A 26,883-nucleotide genomic window follows, 5' to 3' on the forward strand; every position below is an offset into this window, starting at 1 on the left:
CTGCAGCAGCACTCAACAGGTCAATAGCAAATTAAGAAAACAACAAACTAAACGTAACGAAAGCGAAACCAAATCAACAATAACAGGAACAACAACAACAGCAGCAATAACATTAAAAATCAACTGCGTAATTGCGAATCGCAATTGCCAATTGAGCAGAGCGAAAGATCCAACTAAACAGGAACAACCACCCAGGACAGGACAATGACACCAGGATATCGAGTGCAGCTTTACGCTGGCATCCTCCTGATGCTTATGCTCTCCTCCACGCTGGCTGTGGCCAAGCCGCCACAGCCTGCCAAACAGGAAGCGGACCATCAAAACGGTAAGTTTGAATCGACTTAATTAGCAGCCGACAGCGAAAGTGACACCTCTTCAAAAAGAGATATTCCGTGCCTTTCCGCCAAACAGACCTTTCCCTCCTTTCCCTTTGCTGGCCAGCTGAGAATTGTGGTGCATAAAGTCATCAACGCCAATAGAGCAACAACAACAACAGCAGCAGAGACAACAACAGCAGCAACAACAACGAAACACAACATCAGAGTTAACATCAACCGGTTGCGGGGGGAATTGACGGGTGAGGGGAGAAAGGCAGCTGATGATGGTTTTGATTTGTGGCATCGCTTTCACTTTGGCAGCTGTTGTTGCTGCTGTAGTTGCTACGTTGTTTGGGCGTCTTGTGGGCGTGTCAGGTATCAAATTTGCCTTGTATAATAATGATGTCGGCCAAGAGCAGCGCATAGTACGGCATGTCAGAGCTCAGCTTTATAGACTTAATTGGATTGCGTATCATTTAGCCTGCATATTAATTCGAAGCCAGCAAACTTGACCACCCAAAATGGGAGCAAGCAAAAGTTAAATAATACCCCAACCATGTAGCAAGTCCAAGAATATAGCAATAAGCCAAAAGACAGGTCAAGTTGGTAATGTAAAGCGACGTGGAACAAAATGCTGACCCAACTTGGATCTGCTTCACGGCAAAAAAATTTTATATAGATTCCAATTCCAACTCCAACTCGTTAAGTATAACGAGCAAATATTTTTGTTTACAATTAAAATTAAATACAACATTTAATTAGATAAGAATATTTAAGTTGATTTCTTTCTTAATTAGATAAGGGTTTAGTAAAAGGCTTATCAATATGACAGGTATGCAACAAAAGAAAAGCATTATGATATATTCCACACAAAATGTATTTCTATGCAATAAGCATAATAATAAAGCATACACAAATTTATGAGCTTTAGATACTTTCTGTTTAAAGATATACATTGATATGGGTCCTTGTTTTTAATGCAGTCGTATATTAGCAGAGCTCCTCCCCCAATTAGTGTTTATATAAGTTACGCCCTGCTACTGTAGCCATAATATAAACTAGGTGCAAATTCAAGACATCGCCTCTTCCTCCGCCTCCGCCGCTTCCACATCGCTTCCAATTACCGGCTACACGAACAGACTTGGACTTGGCAAGTTGTCTTCCCGAGTTGCCAATTTGTCGGCGGCGTTAAGTAACTAAAGACAAGCGCCCAAAACTGAGAGATGTGCAGCGCGAAGAAACCAGAAAAATTCCAAAAAAATAAAAAAAAAAAAACTGCCAGCTAATTAATCAGAGCTCAGCAACAATAAACCCGAAAAGACAAAACTCAACAAAAGATTTACATATGTAGCGTGTATATATCTGGGTGTATGTAACCATCTAATGCGCTCCAAAAACATTTTCCCAGATGAGGCTGTAGCTTACGACATCGGCAACAATTTTGGTGCCCCCTGCTAAACCGGGTCTGGTCTCATCTGCCCAGTTGCCGCGGTGCACTTGCTTCCGTATTGTTGTTGTTATTGTGGCCAAGTTAATTTCTTTTGTTTATCGCGCAGCAGCTGCTTCTCACATCGCACTTCTCGCTTTTCACTTCACACTTTTCCCTTCATCTTCTGCCTTTGTGTCATTATGTCATGCGGTCGCCAGAGTCTCGGTTCCAGTCCCAGTTGCCCACTCGCCCACTCGCCCATTTGCTCATTTGCCCATTTGTCCATTTGCCGAGGCATAGCCCACAGCTACATGCATTCCTTTATATGCACTTGCATACACACGTCTGCATAAGCTGTTTGTATTTTATATGTGCCTGGTAGTGCACATCCATTGTTCAACTGGCTACAGCTGGCAGTAAATTTTCTTTTCTTAACATTTTCCCTTAGTTTTCCTAAGCAAGCACACACACAGAAATACAAAATACATAATGAATGTTAATGCTTAAAATTTCATTGGAATATTTTATGAGCTATCACATTTGCTGTATTGGGTATGCTCAATTAGCAGATACTCTATGCTAAAGTATATAAAACAAGTAAGAGGTTCTAGTCGGGAGCTCCCGACTAGGGGATACCCTGAACCCTGTTCTTCCAACATAAAATATATATATACATATATATTCTAATTTGGAAGCTATATGTCAAGTTTGGTGACTCTAGCTTTTATTATTTACCAAAATTGCCCAAAAAACAGGATATCGATATAGATTTTTATCGATTGCTTGGAAACGGAGGAAGTTATCGATTATCGGAAACTAGGGAACTAGCAGCATCTACATCTAAAATTTCTGAGTTCTGAGATCCTTGCGTTCATACATACATACGGACGGACGGACGGACGGACGGACGGACAGACAGACGGACATGGCTAGATCGACTCTGCTATTGATGCTGATCAAGAATATATATACTTTATGGAGTCGGAGATGCTTCCTTCTGCCTGTTACATACATTTAGCTTTCGCACAAATACAATATACCCCATTTGTACCCATTTTTAATGGGTTCAGGGTATAAAAATGTAAACATTTAATAACGTCTATGGAGAAACTTACGGCTGACTGGAGCTTGACTGGGCGAGAATAATTTGAATGATTTTTTCATCAAATATGAAATACATAGAAGAAGACGTCTCCGAACGCATATAGTATATACACATATATTCTCGATCACTCAAAAGCGTGTCAATATAGCCTGCTCCTTCTGTCTATTTCTATTGAGGCATTCGTCTCTCCGTTTTACAGTTATATAAAACTGAATCGATGGGATCGTAAAACTTTATCATATAGTTATCACACGAAAGACTGTGATATAAACTATTGTAACAATGTTTGCTAGCTTAAGTGGTATTGACATTGAGTAGTATTTAACAATGACGGGATATTTACAATGAAGGGGATTATGATATGACCTAATACTGTAGGGTGTTTAGATGATTCGCCGTGTAGGGAGGTTGCATGGGAGTAGCCTTCCCTTTAAGGTTGGCCTACCATAACACATAGCTCTATAGATAGAGTTGTTTATGAAATAAGTTCTTGTATGAAGATTAATTATTAATTCATTAATATCTAATCTATCTGCAAGCATGTGTTATATCCGTTTTCTATATCATATTGCATACACAGGAACAATCGGTCGGAAAACATTTGTATAAAAGTTCTATAAAGTTATATGCCACATCCAAAGAACCCTTGCTGATTTAAATAAGTGTTTTGCTTTGTTTGTGAATTGTGTAAAAATGTGAAAAGTTGCTCTTTTTTGTTTAATATAATGAAAGATTGCTCTTATAGGTTATTCCTCTATCTATACCCTCTTTTTTATTTTGTTGTAAATTAATCATACGCAAGTCGCTTGACATTTTAATTGCGGTTCGCATCCAAAAGTTACGAGACTTACATATGTGTATATATACTGATATATGTACGTTGGCCATTGTGTTGATGAGGTTGTCAAAAGACGCCCCCGATTCGTGGCACAAACAAGCCGTAAAATCATAAGCAAACAATTGCCGTTCATTTACACAATGAATGAAATCGAATGAGCGCATGAAATAAGACATAAAATAATACAAAAACAAAATAAAAAAAAAGTAAAGTAAATAAAATTCATTACGATCTTAACACAGGCCATAACGCAATCTCAATTGATGTGGCTCAAACGTGGCCAAAAAGGCGTTGCATGCAATCTGAAGATCTGCTTTCGGCTTCATTTATTATTGTGGTTGCCGCTTTAGTCGCACATACTCATACTGTACATAATACTCATACGAGTACCTATTTGCGGTTGCGGTAATTACACGCGAGAGACTGTGTCAGGATCGGGCTTTGAAGTGGTTACTGGAAACTGGGTCTTTGACTTTCAATGAGTTAACTTTAACTTAGTTATTTTCTATTTTTTATAATTGTAATTATCAAGTTATTCAGACTTTCCCAACTATATGACGCCCAATCAATTTGTTTATTGTATTGTAACAGCTTATTCTAAGTATTATTCATGATTTTTTTTAACAAATATTTATCAAAGCTATCCCTTAAGTGAAAAACAAATTAGAAAAAGCGCACATTAATCGACATTTTTCAAACAAGACTGCTTTATTTGTACAACTCTTCGAGTTCTTAAGAGCAACGTATTTTTTACGGTTGACTGGCTTTTGAGTTCAAGCCCGATTTTTGTTCTGATTGTTATAACAGTTATTGCTTTAATTATTGAAAGTTATCGATAATCCCGAACGTTGTTATCGACAGTTCGCCAGTACTTGCGTAGATAGGCCCTATAAATATATTTTAACAATATATATAAATTCAGTACTTAACAGCCAATAAATAAAATATGCACGTCACGTTTTTGATTAATTAATTGTTATCTTCAACTTCTCTCTTTATGCCAAAAGGGTATATCGTTTCTTTTTGCGAACATATGTAAGAGGCAGGAGGAAGCGTCTTCAACCCCATAAAGTGTTGTTCGCCTCCTCGTCTATTCGCCTGTCCGCCTGGCTGTATACCAATCCATCTATCCTCCTGGCCGTCTGTCCGGTATCGAAATACGTATAGATATCGAAATCGATTATTTAAAGCATTTCGCTCAAGTTTCACTGATGCTTTACTTGTACTTTCTCGTGAAGTATATATCTTTGTCAGTCTTTGGCTTAAGCTTTTTCGAGCACTCTATAAACTAAAAATGTTTGCTTGTTTTCATATATCATTTTTATTTAAATTGAATGGCTCCAAATATGAATTTGATTTAAATGTTAAATTAGCCTCGACTCAAAGTCAAATGTAGTTTCAACTTCAATACCATATTTAAATAAAAAGTAAAGTTTTTAGTTGTTGCTTTTGGCAATAAACGATTCGAACTTTGACCAAAAGTTTGAAAGGTTTAAAGAGTTAACAGCTGTGTGTGTGTGTATGTTTTGGGCATAGAAAGAGCCAAGCTTTAAAATTGGAACAAAGCGCAATTTGGTTAATTGTTGTTATTGTCGTTGTTGTTGTCATGGTGTGCGCTGTGTTTGTTGTTATGCACTTTAACGGCTTTTAAAAATTGTAAATGCTCAGCTTTAACCTTTAAAAGCAACGAGCTGTGTGACTGACGGCCCAACGGACCGACCGTAATTACACAGATTATGTGCGAGCTGATTTTATTAAAGGTTTCATTATTCGAAATGCCAAACGCATTGCGGGCAATTGGGCAATTGGGAAATTGAAACCGAAACTCTGATACTCAGATTGCGATTCAAATTGAAATTGAAATGAAATGATATGAAAGAAAAGCCGCGCGACCGCGAACCATCAATCATTGATCTAAAGCCATTGGAATTGGGCAATTGGGCAGCGAGAGACAAATAGTGTCGCCAAACGGTAGCGACAACTCTCATTCATTTCTCAGATGAACGATAAAAGGAGACAGAGACCAACAGAGTCGGAGAGAGAGACAGAGAGAGAGAGAGAGAGACCTCATCGGGGTATGCAAATGAAACGATTTTTAAAACGCATCGGGCTATAAAAGTCTTTTACTTACATAAGCTGGCGGCAAAAATGCATAATTAACTAATTAAAATCGGCAAAATCGAATTTAATCCACATTTTGGGGGCGAAAGTACCAAAAAGTACCAAAAGCGAATTAATCAAATTCAAGAGATGAATGCGGCACATTTGAAATTTTGTGTGTAACAAAATGAAATTGTTTTCGTTTCTTTTGGTTTTTATTTATTTCTTTTTTTTTTTTTTTGTTTCTCTTAACATTAAAATAAATTAACGAAAATGTGCGACATGCTGTGCAGAGTTGAGCAAAGCCAGAGGCTACTCGTCTACAAATGTGTTAAATACCCTAACCAAAGGGTGCTTCAATTTCTTCGCTTTAAAGCTGTACTTAACTATATACATAGCTATAATATACACTTAATAAAGCTCTCTTGCATATTGACAATTATTTTGTGCTTTCTAAGACGTTGCCAGTTTATTCCCTGTCATCATTTTAACTGTGGTTCGCATAGAAAACCTGAAAGCAACTCCAGTTTTCATGTCTTTGAATATTAGTCAAATATGGCTAGTGTCTAGTACACATTAGTTCATTGCGCCCTGAGTGTGGCCAGTTTTTGTTATAATATTTTTAAAAATAATTACAGAATCAAGTTCCACATTTTTTGTTTGCAGATATGTTGCAGGGCATAAATTAAAAAAAAAAAATCTGTGTTTCATGTTTCCTGTGTTAAGGTTATATTTTTCAACCTAGCTTTCCTCATTTATATGTTATATGTAGAATATATAATATTTAATATATTTATAATATAATTAATATACACATATTTATATTTAAATTTTCAAAATATGAATTAAGCAATCCAACTTTAAATCTACTTTTGTCCCTAGTACTGTTGTACCAAGTTACTTGCTTTATTTGATCCCATATTTTGGATTTGTCGTTACCTGAATCTATGGTGCACTATAGTACAGCAAATTTATGAAAGTTAATTATGTACTAATGTATGAAGATTAAGATGAAAATATGCTTGACTTATTATGATGTATGAGGCAATATTATTTTATTTATTTAAATTATTTTAAATAACTTCGCATGAAAGTGATGTTTGTTGTTCACTTCTAATCAAAAGTAGTTCTCGCTAAATAAAGCTTAAACTATTAACGACAGCATGCAAAGATTGAACTTTAATATTAACTTATCTTAACATAAAACAGGAAGCTAAGACTGAATATTTCTATGTTTTGAAACTTTAAAGAATATTTATTAATATTGTTCTGTTGGTTTTGGCGATCTTTCCTTTTTTTATTATATATATTATTATATATTAGCACATAAAAAAAAAGATTATATATGTACATATATTCTCATATTTTGTAGGCATATATAGACTATAATTGATAATTGAGGTACTATATATTGCCCTCTAATTGGGCAGCATATTTCTCAATAAAGTTCCTATAAGCCAAACCAACTTCGCTTGAACATAAATATGTGCCTTATGGCCATAAATTTGCCCCAGTTTCTATACTGCTCGAACTGGAAAGTGCATTCGAGTGTCGTTAAACAGACTTTGTCATTTTGTCGCTGAGTTTTTGGTAACATTTGATTAATTACATTTTGTGTAGCCTTAACCGCAGCTTTTTCGACTGTTATTTACGGTTTCGGGTATTTGTGTGCAATTTGTTATACAAATCGAAATGTGGCAATAGCCAAATTGAAGCCAAATGATGTCTTCATTTTGCTCTCGCAGTGAAAATAACGTAATTGCTCGCTGTGCAGGGCCCGTTGGCCATTTGGACACGCACCGTTGGACATTGCAATCAATCACAAAGTTCCATTTTCCATTTGCCACACACACACACACACGCGCGTTCGCACACTATCTCAGGAGACGGACTGTTAAAGAGCCGAATGCAAATTGCGTTATGGTCATAATGATCAGTTAGGTCATGTTGTAATCCAAAAAATCAATCAGGCAGCCGTTTAAAACTGACGAAAAGATGAGCTGGCCGTTGAGCAAGAAGACAACAAGCAACAACCAACAACTGACAACCAACAAGCCGACAACTATCGATGTGTTGTGTGTGTTTGCATTGCTGCATAATTGTGATTGGAGTTTTGCCACTTCAACCAGCTAGCATCAGCGGCAGTGGCTTGTGGAGGCAGCACTGCTGGAAAGTAATTCATGTTTTATACGCATGGCATCGAGTGTGCTCCACACTGAATACAATATGTCCAAGCTATACATTAACATCATTATTAGATGCCAATCCATGTAACCAAAAAAAAAGGTAGCTTACCCAATTGTAACATAAATAAGATGCATAATTATCCAGTAACTCACTTTCTATTGCTGTGCACAGACGGAAGGCATTTGTCTTCCTTTTTTTATGCAGTCCGAGCTGCAGCTTAATGTAAGCAGGCAGCGAGATACACTGAGTTATGTCTCAGTCTATCAAAATAATCGAAATTATAAATATTTCTAGTTAATTTCGGTTATTTATTTCTTTATCTTCTGACTTCGATAAATAGCTAAAGTTTCGTCCCGTTTTAGCGGATATTTTGTTGCAAAACAAATTGCAACAAACTGCTGGGGCAAGCAAATGCAACTGCAACAGTTAAGCGGAACATGAGACAGCAGCCGAAAACAAAAGCAAAATAATGCCATGAATTTGGGCAGCAAGTCGCTGGCCGAGTTCAAAATGTGATTTGCATATTTATGGAGCCGGCAATGCTTCAAGTGGCCCGCCGCGCATGTTCCCATATCTACGAGTCGTGTGTTGCATTTGGCGACAGTTCGCTAACCTTCACCTTGTTGGCCAAAAGCGACCAAAAAAACCAACTAACAACAACAACTACAACTGAAACAACAACAGCAACGAGAGCAACTGAAAAACCGTTTGCGTTTTTGGCACTGTACTCGAACGTGCCGTGGCCCCAGTTCCAGGCTCGCTGCCTGGCCGTCCACATTTGGGCTAAGACCTGGCCTGGAAACGAGTTTGGAGGCCAACGCCGCCGCCGCCGTCGCTGACTCAGCTAAATAAACGTATCGTTTGTCGGCCAGACGCAGATGGAGCCGTGTGTCAAAGCGCGTTCAGGCGACATTTAATTGCATGCGGCACATAATGCATATAAAAGCACAAATATCACGCATACGCCAAGTGGCAAACGGCATAGCTTATTAGCCATTTTTAGCTCGAGCCAACGAGTGCCCCGCCAAGAAGGCAAAATAATAACTTTGAATTGTATTCATTTTTATGCTGATTATGGGCACTGGCCGCTGGCTCATTTCACTTGGCCCATTGCCGTATGCCGAATGGATTTGGGCTTGAGATTGAAGGGAATGCGAATGTCCAAAGCACTCGCAACGTGCCGCAATTTACATTGATTTTTCTTTTTATCTCAGACACGTACGCCCTTGTGTAAATATTTTGAAAGGAATCGACGAGCTGCGATCTGCGATCTGCAATCGTCGATCTACAAACCCAAACAAAAGCCGCATCGTTAATCAAATTTCAAGTTTAATTTTTTTTTTTTTTTTTTGTTTATTGTTAGTTTCATTTGATTTTTGCATATTCGATTTTATTCATGCAATTACTTGGAATTTAAATATGGATATTATAATGAATTTTTGATTTGATTTACTTCAATTTCTTTAATTTTAATAATTATACGCCATTGTCTGGTCAACGGAGCTACTGTTTATGATATATTTTGATAATCTATATACTACTCCAACAAACTTACAGACTATGAATTTTATACATTTCTGCATGTACATGTGTGTTAGATTCGTAGTTAAAAGGTCAAGCTACATTTTTTATTTGAAAGCTGATTTCTTGCCCAAGCAGATGCTGAGTAGATATTGATTAAATTGCTTGTAAAAGTAAACGCTCAAGAATTAATTGACTTTTATCAAATAGCTGAGTACATTGTGTACATTTTTGAGAATAAACTGAACGCTGATATAGCAACTACCAACTTTTTGTTGTTGAATAAATCTAAAGCTTGCATCGGTTCATAAGTATTTCTAATGATTAATCGTAGTCGCAGCTGCAATGCGTTCAACAGCTTCTCATACGCTTATTAAATGCCTGCAAGCATCCGCGCCCTCGCACATTGCACTCTATGGTTGACCGACTGACTGACTGACTGACTGACTGACTGACTGATTGACAGGCAAACGTAGCATGTTGCATTTCACATTTGTTGCTAGTGTATATAGAGATCGCTTCTACTTTTATATAGCTTCATAACATAACCCGACTAGGCGCCCAACGAAGCGAGCAGCAATAGTCGAATCCATGACTGCACAATGATTATTGAGGCATACAGACAGACACAGGCAGAGGTAGACAGTCGGAGGCAGATTGAGATAGTCAGACGGTGCATAGAGAACAAAGTATGGAAACGCGAAAAACCTCAATAACAAAACGCAACTAACTAGCGCGTCCTTGGCCAGTCAACATTAAATATAATTATTTCTTTTAATTTTGCGCTGCGGCTGCCACACGATGACGATATAAATAAATACTAAAAAAAGCAACAAAAAATAAATAAATCATATAAAAAACTTGAGCTGCTTAGGGGTGCTAAAAATCATATGCGAAATCTGCCCCCTTTTGCCGCCCACTCCACACAAATGCACGACAAAGACAAAGGCGCAACTTTAATTAGACATAACGATGAGAAAAATTATTAAAGCAACAAAAAAAAAGCAAGTCAAGAATTATTACGTTATGAAAAATTATTATTATGATTATGAGCAACTTTAACAACAAAGAATTTTTGCAACAATAAAATGCGGCAACGTTGTAACAGATTACACACGTTTATTTATTATTGTTGCTGTTGCTGTTGCTTTTGTCTAACGATGTGCTTCAATATTACAATCCAAGTCTGGTCATGTCTGTTCCGTCCCACTGTCATTATGTCTATTTCCAGTCATGCTCATGACTTTTCTCATGGAAGACCTGAGGGTCATATGCGTGCAAAGCCAAGAAACAACAACAACAACATCATTAACAACAACAACAACAACAACGCGAACAGCAACAACCGGAGCAGCAAAGCGACGACAGCCACACATTTATGTCATGCAACAGCCAGAGCACTCATAAATAATACTCAAAAGAGCCATTTAAATTATATTATTGCAAAAAAAAAAAAAAAAAAAAACGAAACGAAAAACAACAACAAAATAATAATAAATAAAGTAACTAAGTGAGACACAATCGGAATGGCAGAAACTATTGCCAAGTCTGCCAGTCTGTCTGACTGTCTGTCTGCCTGTCTTTCCGTCCGTCTGTCATTTATTATATTTATAAAAGCATTTATTGCAGTTCAGCTGGAAAAGTCTATACATAATATTACAAACTTGCAATGTGCTGCAAACTGTGAAATGGACTCACAGAAAGCAACCGAGCAAATTCGTCAACCTTTAAGAAATCCCATAAAAACAAGTTTAAATCATTGGCAACAAATGTTAAGCCATATTTAAATGCAAAATGAAATCTATTTACTATAAATATTTGGTCGAATTCTTCAATGTGAGTTTGTATGGAATTCTACGAGAACAACTGACGTCCCAGTTGTTGCAATTTTGTTGCGGCGGATGCGTATTTCATCTTAATGCAGACTTTTCATAGATTTGGGATACACCGGTGTCCTTTAACCAACACATTTGATATATATATATGCATATATATATATATATATATATATATATATATATATACTATGGGCTATTACCCGGCGTGGGCTGTGGTAAGCTTTGGGCTAAGCATTTTATTTATTTTTCACCCAGTTTTTTCCACACTTGGGTAGAATTTTCCAAAAAAAAAATCTATAAAAAAACATAACTCATAACATAACATTGAACATTTTAACTTCCTAGCTCTTCAGGTTTTGGGTTGTGCATTTATCACCAATAAGTCGGTCAGTAAGTTAGTCAATCAGTCAGTCATTCAGTCAGTCAGTTTGTCAGTCAATCAGGCAGTCAGGACAAACAGTTTTATATATAGCGATATATTAAGCTATAATATTTAAATCTGTTTGGCCTTATACGAGCGAAGGTTCAAGCTTTGGGAATGGTCTTCAGACATCATTTGAAACATGGAAAACAAATAAATAGATATATTCATATTTTTTGAAAGAAAAAAGCTAACCGGAGCTAACTACAAAGAAACTCGGCTCAGCTCGGCTTCATTTATCAACTGAATAATACACTAGTTGCGAGTATAGATGATACAATTAATTATTTTAATAATTATTTAGGAAAGATAACTCAGTCAACCAATACAGAATGGTCTTAAATAATAGCTTGAAATTCAGTTCAATTGAACTGATTGGTATTTTTGTTTGGCTGCCTCCAAACTGAGATAATGAACTTGACACATAACCAAAGCTTGTCTATTGAAGCTCTTTTAAAATCGATCGAACTGCATTTATGTGCCAATATGCATATGGCATAGCCCAATGCAGCCGACTTGGTAGAAACAAAAGCCATCACTTGATATTTGAAGCAGACGCTGGATTTCATTTGGGGCCGCCGCTTGCAGCTTGACATTGAAGCGCATGCAACAAGAGGCTACATTTTGCGATTGTGGATCGACGATAACAAATTATCGCAATTTCAACATATTCAATAAATGTTCATAGGGGCGCTTGAGGCAGATACTTATGAACATCCAAGCCGAGCCAAGCCAAGCTAAGCCAAGCGAAGCCACAGCAAAGGCGACTAATCCAAACCGCAAGAGGGAAAAACGAAAAACTGAAAACCAATTTTCAATAAGCTGTTTAAGGTCAGAATAATGCACATTAAACGATTGTTGTTTATTGGCAAATGTCATGTTCAATTAGTCGCCAGCCGCTTAGCTGGAAACGGCGGCCAATGTCACCAACTGAGGCAGAGACTCGTGTGGCAAATGGCGCAGCTAAACGTAGCATGCAACGCGTCGCTGTCAGAGCGAATTATGTTAACAAATTGAGTTATGGTTATGGCTATGGATGATGGCGCATTTATGTACACACGTATATATATATATATATATATATATATATGCGTGTATATAGCCATGTACAGGTGCAGACCGAACTCAAAGCCACAAATTGCCAGCTAGACAACAATTAAGCCATGGCCAGGCCAGGCAGCCTCTGGCCCATTACAGCAACACCACAGCACCACAAACAAACCATTGTAAGTCATTAAGAAACATAATAACAAACACAATGAACTCAAGTGACGGAAATGGAAATAGTAATGGATATGGATATGGATATGCTACGTATGTCTCAGATAAGAGCCAAAACTCAAGTTGCTCATCTAATTACAAACTGTAGCTCGCGGCCATTTAGCTGCAGACGCAGCTGGCTAATGAATTGTTTCAATGACAATGCGCACAGCTAATGATAAACGTTACCATAAACCCAAACGAAGACGTTACTGTCATCGTAATCGTTGTCGTAAACGTTTAGTTGATCGCCATTCGGCCATTCCGCTAGGGCTGCTTTGCTCAAAGTTTAACCAGCGATCAAATATTGAGTTCTTGTGGAAAAGTTGTTTTTAACAACTTTTCCTATAACGTGAGTTCGATTTTGATGGTATCGTATTTTTATCTTAAATTCAATAAAAAATAAATAGTATACATATCTATAAAACATATTTTCTTCAGTAGTATAAATAAATAGTAGCTTAAACTTAAACTTAGTAATAAATTTATATCATATGTTTATACCTTGTAAAGGGCATTATAATTTTTCTCATGAAATGTGTGAGAGCATAGTAGGAAATATCTTGGCACCCATAATGCATATATATTTTCTTGATCAGCTTTAAAAATCGAATTGATATAGCAATGCCCGTCTGTCTAACTGTTTCGCGAACTAGTTTCTCTATCACCTTGAAAGCAGGAAACTATCAGTCCAAAAGTAGGCATTAATAACTTATATGCAAGATAGGTGGAATACTAGAATCTTATATAGCAAACTATTCTGTTTTCAATGTTATATTTAACAAACCAGCGTTTTCGAGCTTCCCTATTCTCATATATCTGCAAAAGGGAACTGCCTACAAGGGGTATAAATCTTCGGCGTACCGAAGATATCCTTACTTTTTCATTTTATCTTAAATTCAATTCAATTGAAGAAAAAATAAGTTACATTCTTTTTCCTGTATCTTTTCAATATATATTCTGCAATAAAGAGAAACTACTGTATTACAACTATTTTAAGCAAAGCTTCCCTGCAGAGAGCAAAAATCATATATTTATGAATATATATCTGATGATCAGAGTATAAAAATGGAACACAATTAATGCAATGCGAGGTTTTTATAAAAAGTCTTACATTTTCAAACTCTGACAATCCCCATTCAATTAAAATCAATGTTAGCAAGAAAGTACCAACAACAAAACAAAGAACCAAAGAGACTTGCATGCAAATGAGAAACGTGTGGATGCCATAAAAGGTGCAAAGAGGCGCATGATACAACAGCTTACGGATATATATTAGCTAAGAGAAATTCATTAGGCGAGCAGCTCCCACTTCGATAAATCGATAAATCAATGGGCGATGCAACTGTTGAGTTTTGAATTGTAGTCTCATGTTTCACTCGAGGCAGACACAGTGTGCTGCCATATGCTCTTTGTAAATGTATGCATGTGCCTAGGTGTGTGTGTACATTCGTATTTAATTGAGTCAGGCGAGGCGTCAAGATTTATGGGCGCAGTCTGGGCTGCTTAGTCGGGGGCATGTGCGAGCTGTACATAAAATCAAATTGTTTATGCATAAGCGTCTAATAATGTTGCCTACCCGGCATTGGAATGCCAGGCACGGAACAGAAATGAAACCGAAACTGAAACCGAGACAGAAAACCTAAACAGAAACCGAAACAGAAATTAAAATTGAAATTAAATTTGAAACCGAGACCAAGAGACTCATGGCTAAGATGGCTAATTGCGAGCGCATGTGTGGCAAAGTGTTTTAGAAATTAACTCCAATGTTAAGGCATTAAAGCGATCGCATGTTATTGAAATCGGAGCGAACTCATTTATCACAGCACAACACAACATTCAAGACGCTGCAAAATGCTAAAAAAAAAAATAAAAATATAACAATAATAAAAAAGGCAGCCGCTTCTTCAAGCATTCAAATAATGGAAATTGAGCCGAAAGATGGAGCAAAAACGTCGCTAGGCTCTGGCAAAGGTCAGCACAAACGAAAAAAAAATCAGTTTCGTATTTGCTGCCATAAAAAGAAAACGTTCTAAATTATTGCTGTCATTGAGGCAAAATTATTTAATTGAGAGCTGAGAGTTAACCATCCATCCATCAATCAATCTAACCAACTATGCAATATATACATCTATCCAACGATCTATCTATCTGTTCTATGGATCTGGCTACCTGTGTGTGTGCGCGCATATACATGCTATATCATTTACTATATGAGACATCGCCCGTCACCTGCTGGCGACAAATTAGGCAATGATTGTTGCCTCCCGCTACCTCAGTGCAACTGCAACGTGTTGCATAGATTTCAAATGATTGCCATAGATACACATGGATATATATGTATAAATATTTTCTGAGCTATGTGTACGAATTTATTCTTTGGCCTGTCCTTGTTTAAAGTTCGTGTCTTAAGTCTTTTGTTTAGCGGCTTGACATTTTCACAGCATCATCTTTCAGCGGCGGCTGTTGGTCAAGTTAAATGCCATTTTGTCGCTTTGAACTTTAAAGTTCAAGTCTAAAATGTTTTAAATGTTGGCGCTGTTTGGTTTTGGGTTGGGCCCAAACTCTTGCATGCATTTGCCAGTGGGTTGGTTGCATGAACACATACATATAATACATATGTATGTGAGCAGCATAGATTGTGGCATTAATTCTCAAAAACCCAACAGTGAATTTCGTTATGCTTTTATTTGGATATCATATTATTTATTACCTGCATTTTTTGCTCATAGAAATAACAGACAACTTTTTGCACTTTTATAAGATTCTCTGTATAAGCATTTCAATGCCGGCCTTACCCATTCTCGACTACTTTTTTTTTAACCGCACCCCTTAAAGACTAATTACATATTTTTTTGAACACATGCGCATATGCGTTCAAGCCTAGACAGTTTTCTATTATTGAATTAGACTATAGATGGCTTGCCAATGCGGAAGAATTGGCTCTTAAGCCCGCAGCGCAAACCTTGGCCAAGGTGTCGCTCAACTAACAAATGGAACGCGCCCCTCAAGAGTACAGACAGCGGCGCAACGCACCTATGCCCCTCACCCATATAGAATATGTTGAACTCAGTTATTGGCTAAGCGTGTGGGGGGGAATCTGTGTGGGATCTGCTGTAATGCTGCAGCTTCAAGCCAAACAATTTTTCAAAAAAATGTAATTTTAATTATGTGACTAACAACAATAACAAATAAAAAAAAATACTGAATAACTAAAACTCAACTTAACTACTTACCTGGCTGCTTTGTTTATTTGTTTGTTGTCTGTGGCTTGGAGTGTGTTTTATCATTAAGTTTTTTTCATGTCATTGTATTTAGCTCTTGGGCCCAGCTGCTGGCGTCCCAGACCATGGCATAGAAATTCAAATCTAACATAATGACCCCTACGTGCATGCTGCTGTTGCAGTTGTTGTTGCAGTTGGTGTTGTTTTTGTTATTGTTGTTGCTGCTGCTGGTGCACAGTCATCAATAGGCAGCTCATTGGCAAAATCGCATAGAACGAATCTGAGGTAATTTATAGCATCACTCATACGCCATGTTGAGGCGCACATACAACCGAGAAGCGCTGTTTTACTGTGGAGTAGAAAAATTATTTCATTATTTGCACGAACTTTTGCGATTTGAAGAACTATAAATAAGCATATGTTTGTTCTAATCGGAACTAAGAAGCTTACTTATTTTACACTTAAGCTAAGACGGAGGGAAATTCCACACGCACCTGTGGAAAATTGATGGAAAACAAGCGAATGCAACTTTTTTTTTTGCCAGCCAATTGACTTCTATCACAATTTTAAAGATCCACGTCAAAATTTATCTGAGACGTGTTTCACTTGCTTCAAAATATTCATAGCCACGGAAAATGGGTGGAAGTGCAGCATATGGGCTGAATAGCAGTTCATCCCAGCAGATTAAACACGCAAAATAATTATGATTAGCTTTGAATATATAATAAAAATTGTTATGTATATATGTATGCATATATATATACGTTTTTTGGGTATTTGGTCAAACACAATTATGTTCATTATTGTGCTATGTTGTACACTGTGCCCATTGGCTGTTAGATCTGAAGGCATCTTTTCAGCAATTATTATTGACAATAACGAGTAATGTGCAACATGTGCTTGGCAAGCGGTTTATCTTGAAATAAGATTCGTGCACACACACTCAATGAACACTCTGACATTGACCGCATGCATCGCCGGCCGGCTGACTGTCCGTTCAAGTGTCGGCCTGTCCGGCTGACCAGCTGATTCATCGTCATTGTCAGCCGCAGCTTCATGCAACGGGGCAAGATTCTTGTGATTTTTTTTTAATTTTTTCATTATACAAACGAATTGCAAATGAAGTTAAATAAATGTCGTGTTGTTGTTGGTTAGTTGGTTGGTTGTTCAGTGGCTGAGTTGTTGAATTGGTTGTTAGTTGGTTGTTAGTTGCAGTGCCAGCTTCAAGGTTGGGCGCCTCAATGCGGAAAACATGACAACACACAAAATGCTGAAGTAAAAATAAAAAAAAAAGCAACAACAAAACTGTCATTAAAGTGTAACATAAAAAGCCGCTAATTGCAAATGTTTATATGTACACACACACACACACACACACAGACACAGACACACATAATAATAATAATAACAAGCTCATAAATAACTGCAAGAGTCGTTGCATTGAATTGCCCATTGGCCCCAGAGCCAAACAGGTTGCAATTGCTTCCAACTGTTCAAGTGTAATCCGAGCCCAAAACACACGCCCGCAATTCACATGCACATAGAATCAGGTCAACAGCACAAGTCCAGGCTATCAGATACCCTGTAAAGCTGAATTATTATGCTGCGTATTCACTTTGCTTAATTTCTGGAGATGCCAACACAAGAGCCAAGAGTGGGCAGAGCACAATCGATTTTAACATTTCGATAACACACTCTACCGATACAGATATCGATTATTGTCCCTAACGCTGAGGTAGCAGCTAGGCTTAGCGAGTGGCATTTTGAAAATAACTTTTTTATATCCAGCTCAACTTTGTCTTTTTATAACTAGACCACTTTTTTAGTAGTCAATTAAACGTTTAAATGCCAAACGGAATTACGAACACATGACGAATGGTTAATTTAAGCTTTAGATAGAATTACCATATTGTCCCTTGACTCAAGTATGATTGTTCCCGTTTTAAAAAGGCAATTGCAGTGCAGTCCCCATAAAGGTCAACTTGCTGAACTGTCTCTGCAATCCGCATATCCGAAATTACCATTGACCGGTTAAATGTGCCATTAACTTGCCACACACAAAGGTCAAACTGCAAGTGCGAGCGATGCGACTCTCGATTCACTTAACTTCAATTAAAATCACTTGCGGCTAAGCTGGGTTTGGGCTAGTGAAAGTGACGCTGCCGCTGGCAGTCCTGATATTTTGTTTATTAACTCGGAATTTTGAAATTTATAAGCCACACACACACGTAGTCACACACACACATATATATTGTTGAACACGCACGCGTCGCTGTAAGTGCCAGCTAAGTGCCGGAAAATTGCAACCGGCCGCTGATGAGTTGCAGTTGCTTTGGGCGTCGCCTGTGGCAGGCGGGCACAAGCTGCGGCACAACTGGCATGCATCATAATCAAGTCGTGCCATGAATTATCGTGTCTGTTTATCAAAACTCAATGTGTGGGCTGCGCCAATTTCATACATTTTTTGTGCTTATTTTTTTCTTTCTCTAACTTAACAAGTCGACTTGTCATTGCAGCTATTTCTCTTGCTGCCACATAAACCACTAGCTTATAAATTGTATTCAAGCTATTTTACAACTGATTGCAACACATTCAAAAATTGCAAAAAAGAAATTTTAGACATAATTATTTGACTCAGGTAAATTCTCATTTGTAATTACTCTGAGAGGAAAACACCCTTAGGGTTTTCTTTCTATTTGCTATCTTTAATCTAAGCTCAGGGGGAAAAATGAGAATCAACATTTTCTTATGACAAAATATTCTTCAGTGAAATTCATTATGATTTGAGTGTACTTTTTTTATTTGAAATTTATTGAATTATGTTTTAAACAAAAAGTAAGAAAAAAAGAAGTCTGGAAAAAAAAATGAATGATAAAAATGTTGTATGATAAATTATTCTTCTGTGAAATTCATTAAGATTTGAAGGAACCATTTTTATTAGGAATAAATTGTTATTATTTATTTATGTTAAAAAAGAAGGGTTTTACAAACTTTTTAGAAGCCTGGCACGAAATAACACTAAATCAAACAAAAACTGTTATATTAAAATTAAAATATATACATTTTTTTGTTGTTTTTTGTTGTTATTTCTGCCAATAGGCGGACTTTCGTGCAATTGACTTAAAGATATAATTGACTGTAAAATACTTATTTGATCAAAAGCCAGATCAGCTTTTCAAAATAAATGACAGTTCAAAGCATAAAATCACAGAAAAAGCCTTAACAAATCTTCATCATACCCCCATATTTAACCCTCGTGTTTGTCGTTCGCTAAGCCCGAACTTCATTTGTCTTCTCTGCCTAATAAAATCGCATGCAACAATGAGGAATGTGCAATGCCTAAACTGAGCTAAGTATCAGACATTTATGTGACGTCACCCAAACACAATAAACATAATAATGAGCGCCCATTTAACGCCCACTTAGACGCGGTCGCCTTACTAATGGGACGGCATATTGCAACACGCAGGCCGAACAATGTGTTAATTACACGGCCCCACGCCCACGCAGCCACTGTGACCCATTGCGTTAACGCGCCACAAGTGGTTGCCACAAAGCCAGCGATAATCAGCGAATTGTGAATTCAAATTGAAGAAGTGTCATGTTTAAAATACAATGTAAAATCACCGACAACAATCGCAATGTGCAATTTTTTTTATTCACCTTTTTTTCTCGCTCTCGTATCCAAATGACTAAACACATGAACGTGTCATGGTGCATAAGCAAACACACAAACGCACACACACACGCACACACACACAGGCACTCTTCCCATTTGTTGTGGGCACGACGCGCTCAATTTAACGCATACGCCCCTGTACCGCAAGTCTCGACATCGTCATCAGGGTCATCATGTTACGAGTACTGAAAGCTCACACACACCCGTACATTACAACTATTATAGCTCAGCTGTATGCGCAAACACACACACACACACACGCGCACACACACTCGCTCATCTTGATGACTATAATTATTTTGTTTGCCTCACTTTAGTCTATAGTCTCTTTCTCCCTGCCTTCTTTTTTTCACTTTATATCTGGCTCAGTGCGCGCTAATCATTATGAAATATCTGCGCGTTGCTATGCTTTGGCTTTACTTTTCTTTTCTTCTTTCTGCTTATTGTTTAACACTTTCATAATTTAAGCAACAACAACAACTGCAACAATTGCAATAATCACAACAACAACATATTTAGCACTTACGTCGCGCTTATTAATTTAATTCCCAAATTCGATGTTATTATTTGTGTTACACTACATTTCATATTATTATATATTGATACACTACAATAGTTGAGCCATTCCGACACTTCATCAATTAGATGTTGTTTAGATATTATTAATTATTTCACTGCACCCAAGAAATGAAGAGTGTTTCGCTGTGCTATGTCCGAAATTTACTTGAATTGTGACTGAGCAGATGGCGTGACAGCGTGGTCAGCGGAGAAGTCAAAGGCAGATAACAAGAACAGTTAGTTTTTATGTGAACGAAAGTTCCAAGCTTCGGCGCAGGTGCAGCCACACACATTGTTATCTATATACAGATCCGCGTATGCAGATTTGTTAATGCTTGAAAAAGAGCGAAAAAAAAAACAAAAAAAAAGGTGTCTTTTATTCCTCCTCTTTATACCATTTGGTCTAGGCTTTGGCAAACGCATAGAAAACGAGAAAGAAAGGCTATCTACTACACTACTCGCTGAACTATTGCAATTTTCATCAATTAGATATTATCCAGTCATACACTGTACTTAAGAATTTTATGCTCGATATTTAAGATTTGACTGACTGATTTAAGACAGAGCAGATGGGGTGATAGACAGAAATAAAGTGCAAGAACAGTTAGTGTTAAGGTTCAGTGCATGTGCAGCCGCTCACATTGTTATCTACGTATACAAAGATCTGCGTATGCAGCTTTAGTTAAGTTAGGAGAAGAGCGAAAAAAAGTAACAAAAATAAAAGGTGTATCACTCTCATTTATACTCTCTATACCAGTTAGTATAGGCTTTGGCGAACGGATTGAAATTAATAATGTGTACAGACATAGCATTGCAAACTAGATTACATTAACTACTAAAACAAATTCGCGTATGCATTCAGATGAAAAAAAATTTGTATATTAAACAATTAATAGAGCTTTTCAACCTTGTTCTATCAACATAATTTGATGAACGCAGTTCCTTATTTTTTACAACTTACAACTTTGTTTGCATTTTCGTGACTTTCTGAAGTTTTTGCCCGGAGCTTTCGCTTTTGTTTTTGTTTTAATATTTTTTTGTTGTTGTTTGATTTTTGCATGACTTAATGAATGAATGATTGATTGACGAGCAGACACTCACTGGATGAAAGTGTTGCGCGATTCGTGTTCGTCTGCCTTTTGAGTTGCTTTTATCAGCATTCGGACTTGTGTTTGGATTCAGATTCGGATTCGAGTTCAGATTTGATTTTGCTGCCACTTTCAACGGCAAAAGCAATTGCAAGTTTTTTTTTTCTTGCTTTTTCTTTTTTTCACAATAAAAGAAAATTATAACGAAAATAATTCATAATTATGCACTTTTGTTTTGCTTTCGTTTTTGTCTTGCAACAATTGCCAATTCAGTGTGAATATTGGGTAATTGTTGTGAATTTTTAATGTATTTTCGAATTATAACATAATTAGTAGTATATATGTGTACATGCCATATAAGTTTGTATTGGATCATAATTGGTATAATATGGGCTTTATAAATATATATATAAATAAATAAATGTATATATATATTTATGCAAAAACGTTTACAAAGTGGAACTAGAGACTTACTCTAACTGCATGCTTAATGGCTTACAATAGAAGAAGATTCGAGATAGAGATGACTCCGAACTAAATACCCTAAAATGCTAATTATAATCAAAAGATTATGTGTTTATACCGTTTTATTATAAAACAAATAAACTAATACATAAGATTGGAAGCTGATTCAAGTAATATGATAACAAAATTTAGATGGTATTGCGAAGGAATTTAATTAACATATCATCAGAGAAAGTCTATATAATATTTAAATATATTTCAACTATTTCTTCAATCCTCAAATCATTCAATGCGAAAGCTAACTTATATTCACCTATCTTAGAATGAAAATGGAACTTGAAGTTTGGGGATTACATAACATAACATTTAAGTGCAGGCGGACAGCAAATAAGTTTGCTATAAAAAGCCCAAAGCTCTCTCGCGTGGTTAGTTATTACATGGTTTTTGGATTGTTTTAGTATTTTTGAAAATGGGCCATAGGCCAATCAAGTCCTAGCCAGTTGCTGTTCACCTTTCCCTCGAAACGGGGTGTTGCTGTTGCTCTTGTTTACCGATTCGATTGATAATGAGCCTACCTGACTGTGTTTTCGTATTGTGAGTGCCTTGTCTTTGGCCAGTGGACATGCTGGCAATTTGGCAAATTAGAGAAACAGTCCATAGTCGAGCTTGGATACAAGCGCGATTCGCATTTACCCCGGCTGACTCTATATAATATTCTCTTTTGAGCAAACATTCGGATCTGAAAGCAACACTTAAAATGCGACCCGCATAAATAAACAATACACAGTTCAGATTAGTTACAATAGCATGCAAATATTTGATGGGGCTGAAAAAACCACCCGCTTTAAGTGGATACAGGGTATGAGAATAAATGAAAAAACGTGCAGTGCCAGCTTTAAGCTGGACACCAATGAAACTTCAACGAACTGGTCAAATAAATAATAAAGTAATTTATACTTAATACACGACATATCGCTGCCAAAAGCCGAAATGTGTTTGACCCATTTTCTGGCAGCGCTATCGAAAATCATCAAGCAGCCGGGCAGCCCCCACAGCCGCCACACAAGTGTACCAAACTTCGCAACCCAAGCCCGAACCCGAAACATACCCAGCCAATGGCCAATTACACTTAACAAACTCATTATGTTCCGTTTTGCCAGCCAAAACCAAAAAAAAAACCAAACCCGAAAAAGCCACCAGCGGGTGTCAATATGCAAGGCATTGTAAATAACAGAGTGCTCTTTTCGAGAGTGCTCGACTAAGATATACCCTATAATCATAAATCAAATATATAGCTCTAAGACAGCTTATCACATTTGGCTAACTTTTATAAACTCTTATAAATCAAAAAAATCTAACTGAACAAATGAGAGATACCCTGTACAAGCATTCAAACACACACTATATAGCTCTAAAGCAGCTAAAGACACTCTAGCTAGCTCTTATCAGCTGCGACATATGATGAAAAACCCTAACTAAACGACTGAAAGATACCCTGTGCAAGCATTCGAGAACAATATACATATCCATAAAGCACCTAAACACACTCGGCTAGCTCACATAAGCTACTATAAAAACAATACAATACAGATTCAAAGTTTATGCTTTAATGGATTGATACATACAGATGGATAGACAGGCACACATACAGACAGATGGACTTGGCTAGATCGACTTGGATCTAATAAATTACAGGGTAGATTTATTTATATTTTTTAAAGGGAATATCAAACCAAAATACCCTCTTATACCGTTTTTAACAAGGTATCAAAATGCTTTAAACAAAAAAAAATATATATATAGAAAAAGGCCAGAAAAATACCGTTAGCATTGCATGCAGTGAAAATCCGAATTCATGTTGAAATAAAGCCACAGACAAGCAGCCAACAAGAACAACAACAACAACAACTGCCTATATGAAAGGCGGCTCGTGCTGGGTAGGTGGTAGTTGGTGGGCCCCGGGGGGAGCGGCTTACAGCCATGCATGCTGCCATGGACAGTGGGAGGGTCGGAGGCTCGCTGGATTGGTCGGTTTTGCTCGGCTATCTGACAGGCAACATGGCTAGAACAAAATTTATGCCAGCTGCCAGCTGCTTATATTATTATCGACTTTTATCGAGACGACATTTGACTGGTCAACGGCAGCCAACAATAACAATAACAACAACCGACAACAACAACAACAATAGCTACAAATTTGAGTCCAGCCACTGAAGCACTGTAATTGAGCCGCGCTGCGAGTGGTGGCACGAGCGGTGCTTCGATGTGCCAGCTGTGATATGACAAAAATATTTGCTGCTTTAAGAATTTTGCATTTGATGTGCTGCATGCAACATTTTGGTATGTTGCAAGCAAGCATGCAATATGTGGGGCAGCACCAACCAATAGATACCCTATAGGCAGCTTATATATAGTAACTAATAGTTATAATAGAGATTGATTCCTTCAATTAATTTCTAGTCCTTACTTTTCGGCAGCTTGTAAGTTAGAATTTCGGCTAGTGCAATATTTTAGTATGCAATATTCGTGCGAAAAGCAAGCTGCGTTTCGAAGTATACGTTTTTGAGCCTCAACAATATTGTGTAATTATCTTGGACCTGCAAGCGAACTGCCGATTTGAACGCACTTTAATTTCCGGGATTTTTTTGGTGGGGAGGGGGGCTCTTTTTAAGTGTCAGAAATGGCTGAAGAGCCTCCGAAAATGTTGCAGCTTTCGCTTGCTTCTCAACATATTTTGCTGTCGTCATCAACCCACACATTTTGCCACTTCACAATGACGGGGCAAACAAAGAAGTGCTGCTTGCTAAGACGACGAGCCACTCGATGCTGAAGTCGATCTTCGAGTGGAAGCCCGCTAGCTTGAGGGGCCCATCGAAGAAGAGCCGTCAAGCAGACATTTGTTCGCCTGCCGGAAGATGCATTTCGTTTTTGCCGTCTATTCATCCCACTGATCTCTCCCTCTCTTTCTCTCTCTCTCTCTCTTTCTTCTCTTGCAGCTGAGTTTCCAGAGGAAGACAGCGACATGCTGATGGAACCGAATGACTTTACGCCCATAACTGTGCTGCGATCCCATGAGCAGCAGCACTTCCATATGCCGCCCACAACACAGCTGCATCAGCAGCAGCAGCAGCATCATCATCGGGCAGCTGCTGCCACGCCCGCACAGAGTCGCCACTTTCAAGCAGCTTTACAGCCAGTGTCGCCCGCGGTGCCAGTGCAGGAGGAACAGTTCCGTCCCATTGCCAATCCGAACACACAGCTGATCTCGCGGGCCGATGTAACGCCCGGTCCAGGTGCGGACTCGCACAGCCAGGCTGCGCAGAACTTTTATCCGCCTTTCTACCACGAGGCGCCGCCATTGGGCCACTCGCGTCCATATTTCGCCGGTCCCGCTGGTCCCGTTGGCGACAACTCGCCGCTGCAGCTGCCGCTCTTGGCGCCGGCCCAGCAGCAGCAGCAGCGCGGCTTTGATGCAGCCATTTTGGGCAGCGGTGATTTTGGTGTGCTCCGTGGCGGCACCTTCTATCCGGAGGAGGAGATGCCTTACCATCCAGAGGACAACAGCGACTACATCTATGGGGATGCCAACAATGGCCATGGTCGTCCCAGCGAGGCGTTCATCCAGAAATATACGTATCCCGAGGAGCAGTTCGCCAACTTCCGTGACTTTGCTGACATTAATACGCCCGCAGATTCGGCCTTCTCGCAGTTTGTGGTCGTCTATGCGGCTAAGAACGCGACCAAGCCGAGCACCCATCCACATCCGAAGAACATATTTGAGCAGCTGGAGCTGCTAGATCGCGAGAAGGCGCTCGAGGAGGCGTCGCTTAAGAAGCAACAGCCCAGCAAATCCAAATCCAAGCTATCCAAAACGAAGCTCCAAAAGAAGTACAAGAAAAAGACAATTAGCAAGGATCTGGAGCTGGAGCCGCTGCTGGCCCTGAGCTAAGCGCCAGGTTGGGCCCACATCCAGCTGGGAGCGAGTTTTAGCTGCGAAATCTTGTGGTTTTTTTATATATTTATTTTGAGCAAAGATAAAATTCCAACTTAAGATACTTATTCGCCGGACTCTTTCACATATTTGCACACTTGCCCCGCGCGCACGCCTGCTGCAAGCCCCTCCCTCTCCACCCATTCACTCCACTTATGGTTTGCAATAGTTCCGTTAGTTGTGTGTACTTATTATTATTATTATTATTATTTTAAAAATTATTATAGCTATTATTATTGTAATTTTTTTGTATCAGTTTACTTGTCTCACAATTTGTGTTGCATAATTGTTAATTGTACTTAATTATAGCACGTAGTCTATTCGTATTTGTATTTGTATTCGTATTTGTATTTTTATGTGTTTAATCGTATTTTATGATGCGTATCGATTACTTAATTATTTTTTGTTTAAACATAATTGTATTTGTATTTGTATTGTGTGTGTACATAAAATGAGAAACCAGCTCTTAATTGTAATTTTAATAATAAAAATTATAAACAAAATATCGAATTGCGTACAACAATAATAAGTGATTCATTCGGGTTAAATTTAAATTACTTGACATAGGAGAAATATTAAAATATTTGGGAGTATTAAGTTCGTGGGATAGTTTACCCAAATAAAAATGCGATATACTTAACGATTGTTTAAAAAAAACTTAAACAAAATCTGGACAAAAATCTGCTCAACAAATGTAATTTCTCGAGCGCAGAACAATTTGTATAGGCAGGATAAAATAGTTTGAAATGCCAGACTATTTAATTTATTTTTAAAATTAAATAAACAGGCATATAAATTATAGGAAACTGCAGATTATAATCAAACAATATTGACGCGCATCAGTTCTTATTGACATAATAAA

General features: G+C 37.8%; 1 protein-coding gene across 1 annotated transcript; it reads left to right on the plus strand.

Annotated features, from left to right (window-relative positions):
* The first annotated feature begins 11 nt into the window (after nucleotides 1–11).
* On the plus strand, nucleotides 12–26,459 carry LOC115771335. The gene is made up of 2 exons (XM_030717001.1): nucleotides 12–325; nucleotides 25,027–26,459. The coding sequence occupies exons 1-2, from the start codon at nucleotides 205–207 to the stop codon at nucleotides 25,977–25,979; spliced, it is 1,074 nt and encodes a 357-aa protein (XP_030572861.1). The 5' UTR covers nucleotides 12–204; the 3' UTR covers nucleotides 25,980–26,459.
* Nucleotides 26,460–26,883: the final 424 nt, after the last annotated feature.

Source organism: Drosophila novamexicana, unplaced genomic scaffold (genome assembly GCF_003285875.2).
Source record: "Drosophila novamexicana strain 15010-1031.04,08,12 unplaced genomic scaffold, DnovRS2.1 tig00000068-arrow-arrow-pilon, whole genome shotgun sequence".
Classification (NCBI taxonomy): Eukaryota; Metazoa; Arthropoda; class Insecta; order Diptera; family Drosophilidae; genus Drosophila; species Drosophila novamexicana.

Excerpts from the sequence above, each read along its gene's own strand:
- LOC115771335 (XM_030717001.1), top strand. The coding sequence starts at position 205 with ATGACACCAGGATATCGAGTGCAGCTTTACGCTGGCATCCTCCTGATG. Across the intron at positions 326-25,026 it reads GGAAGCGGACCATCAAAACG|CTGAGTTTCCAGAGGAAGAC; the intron begins GTAAGTTTGAAT and ends CTTCTCTTGCAG.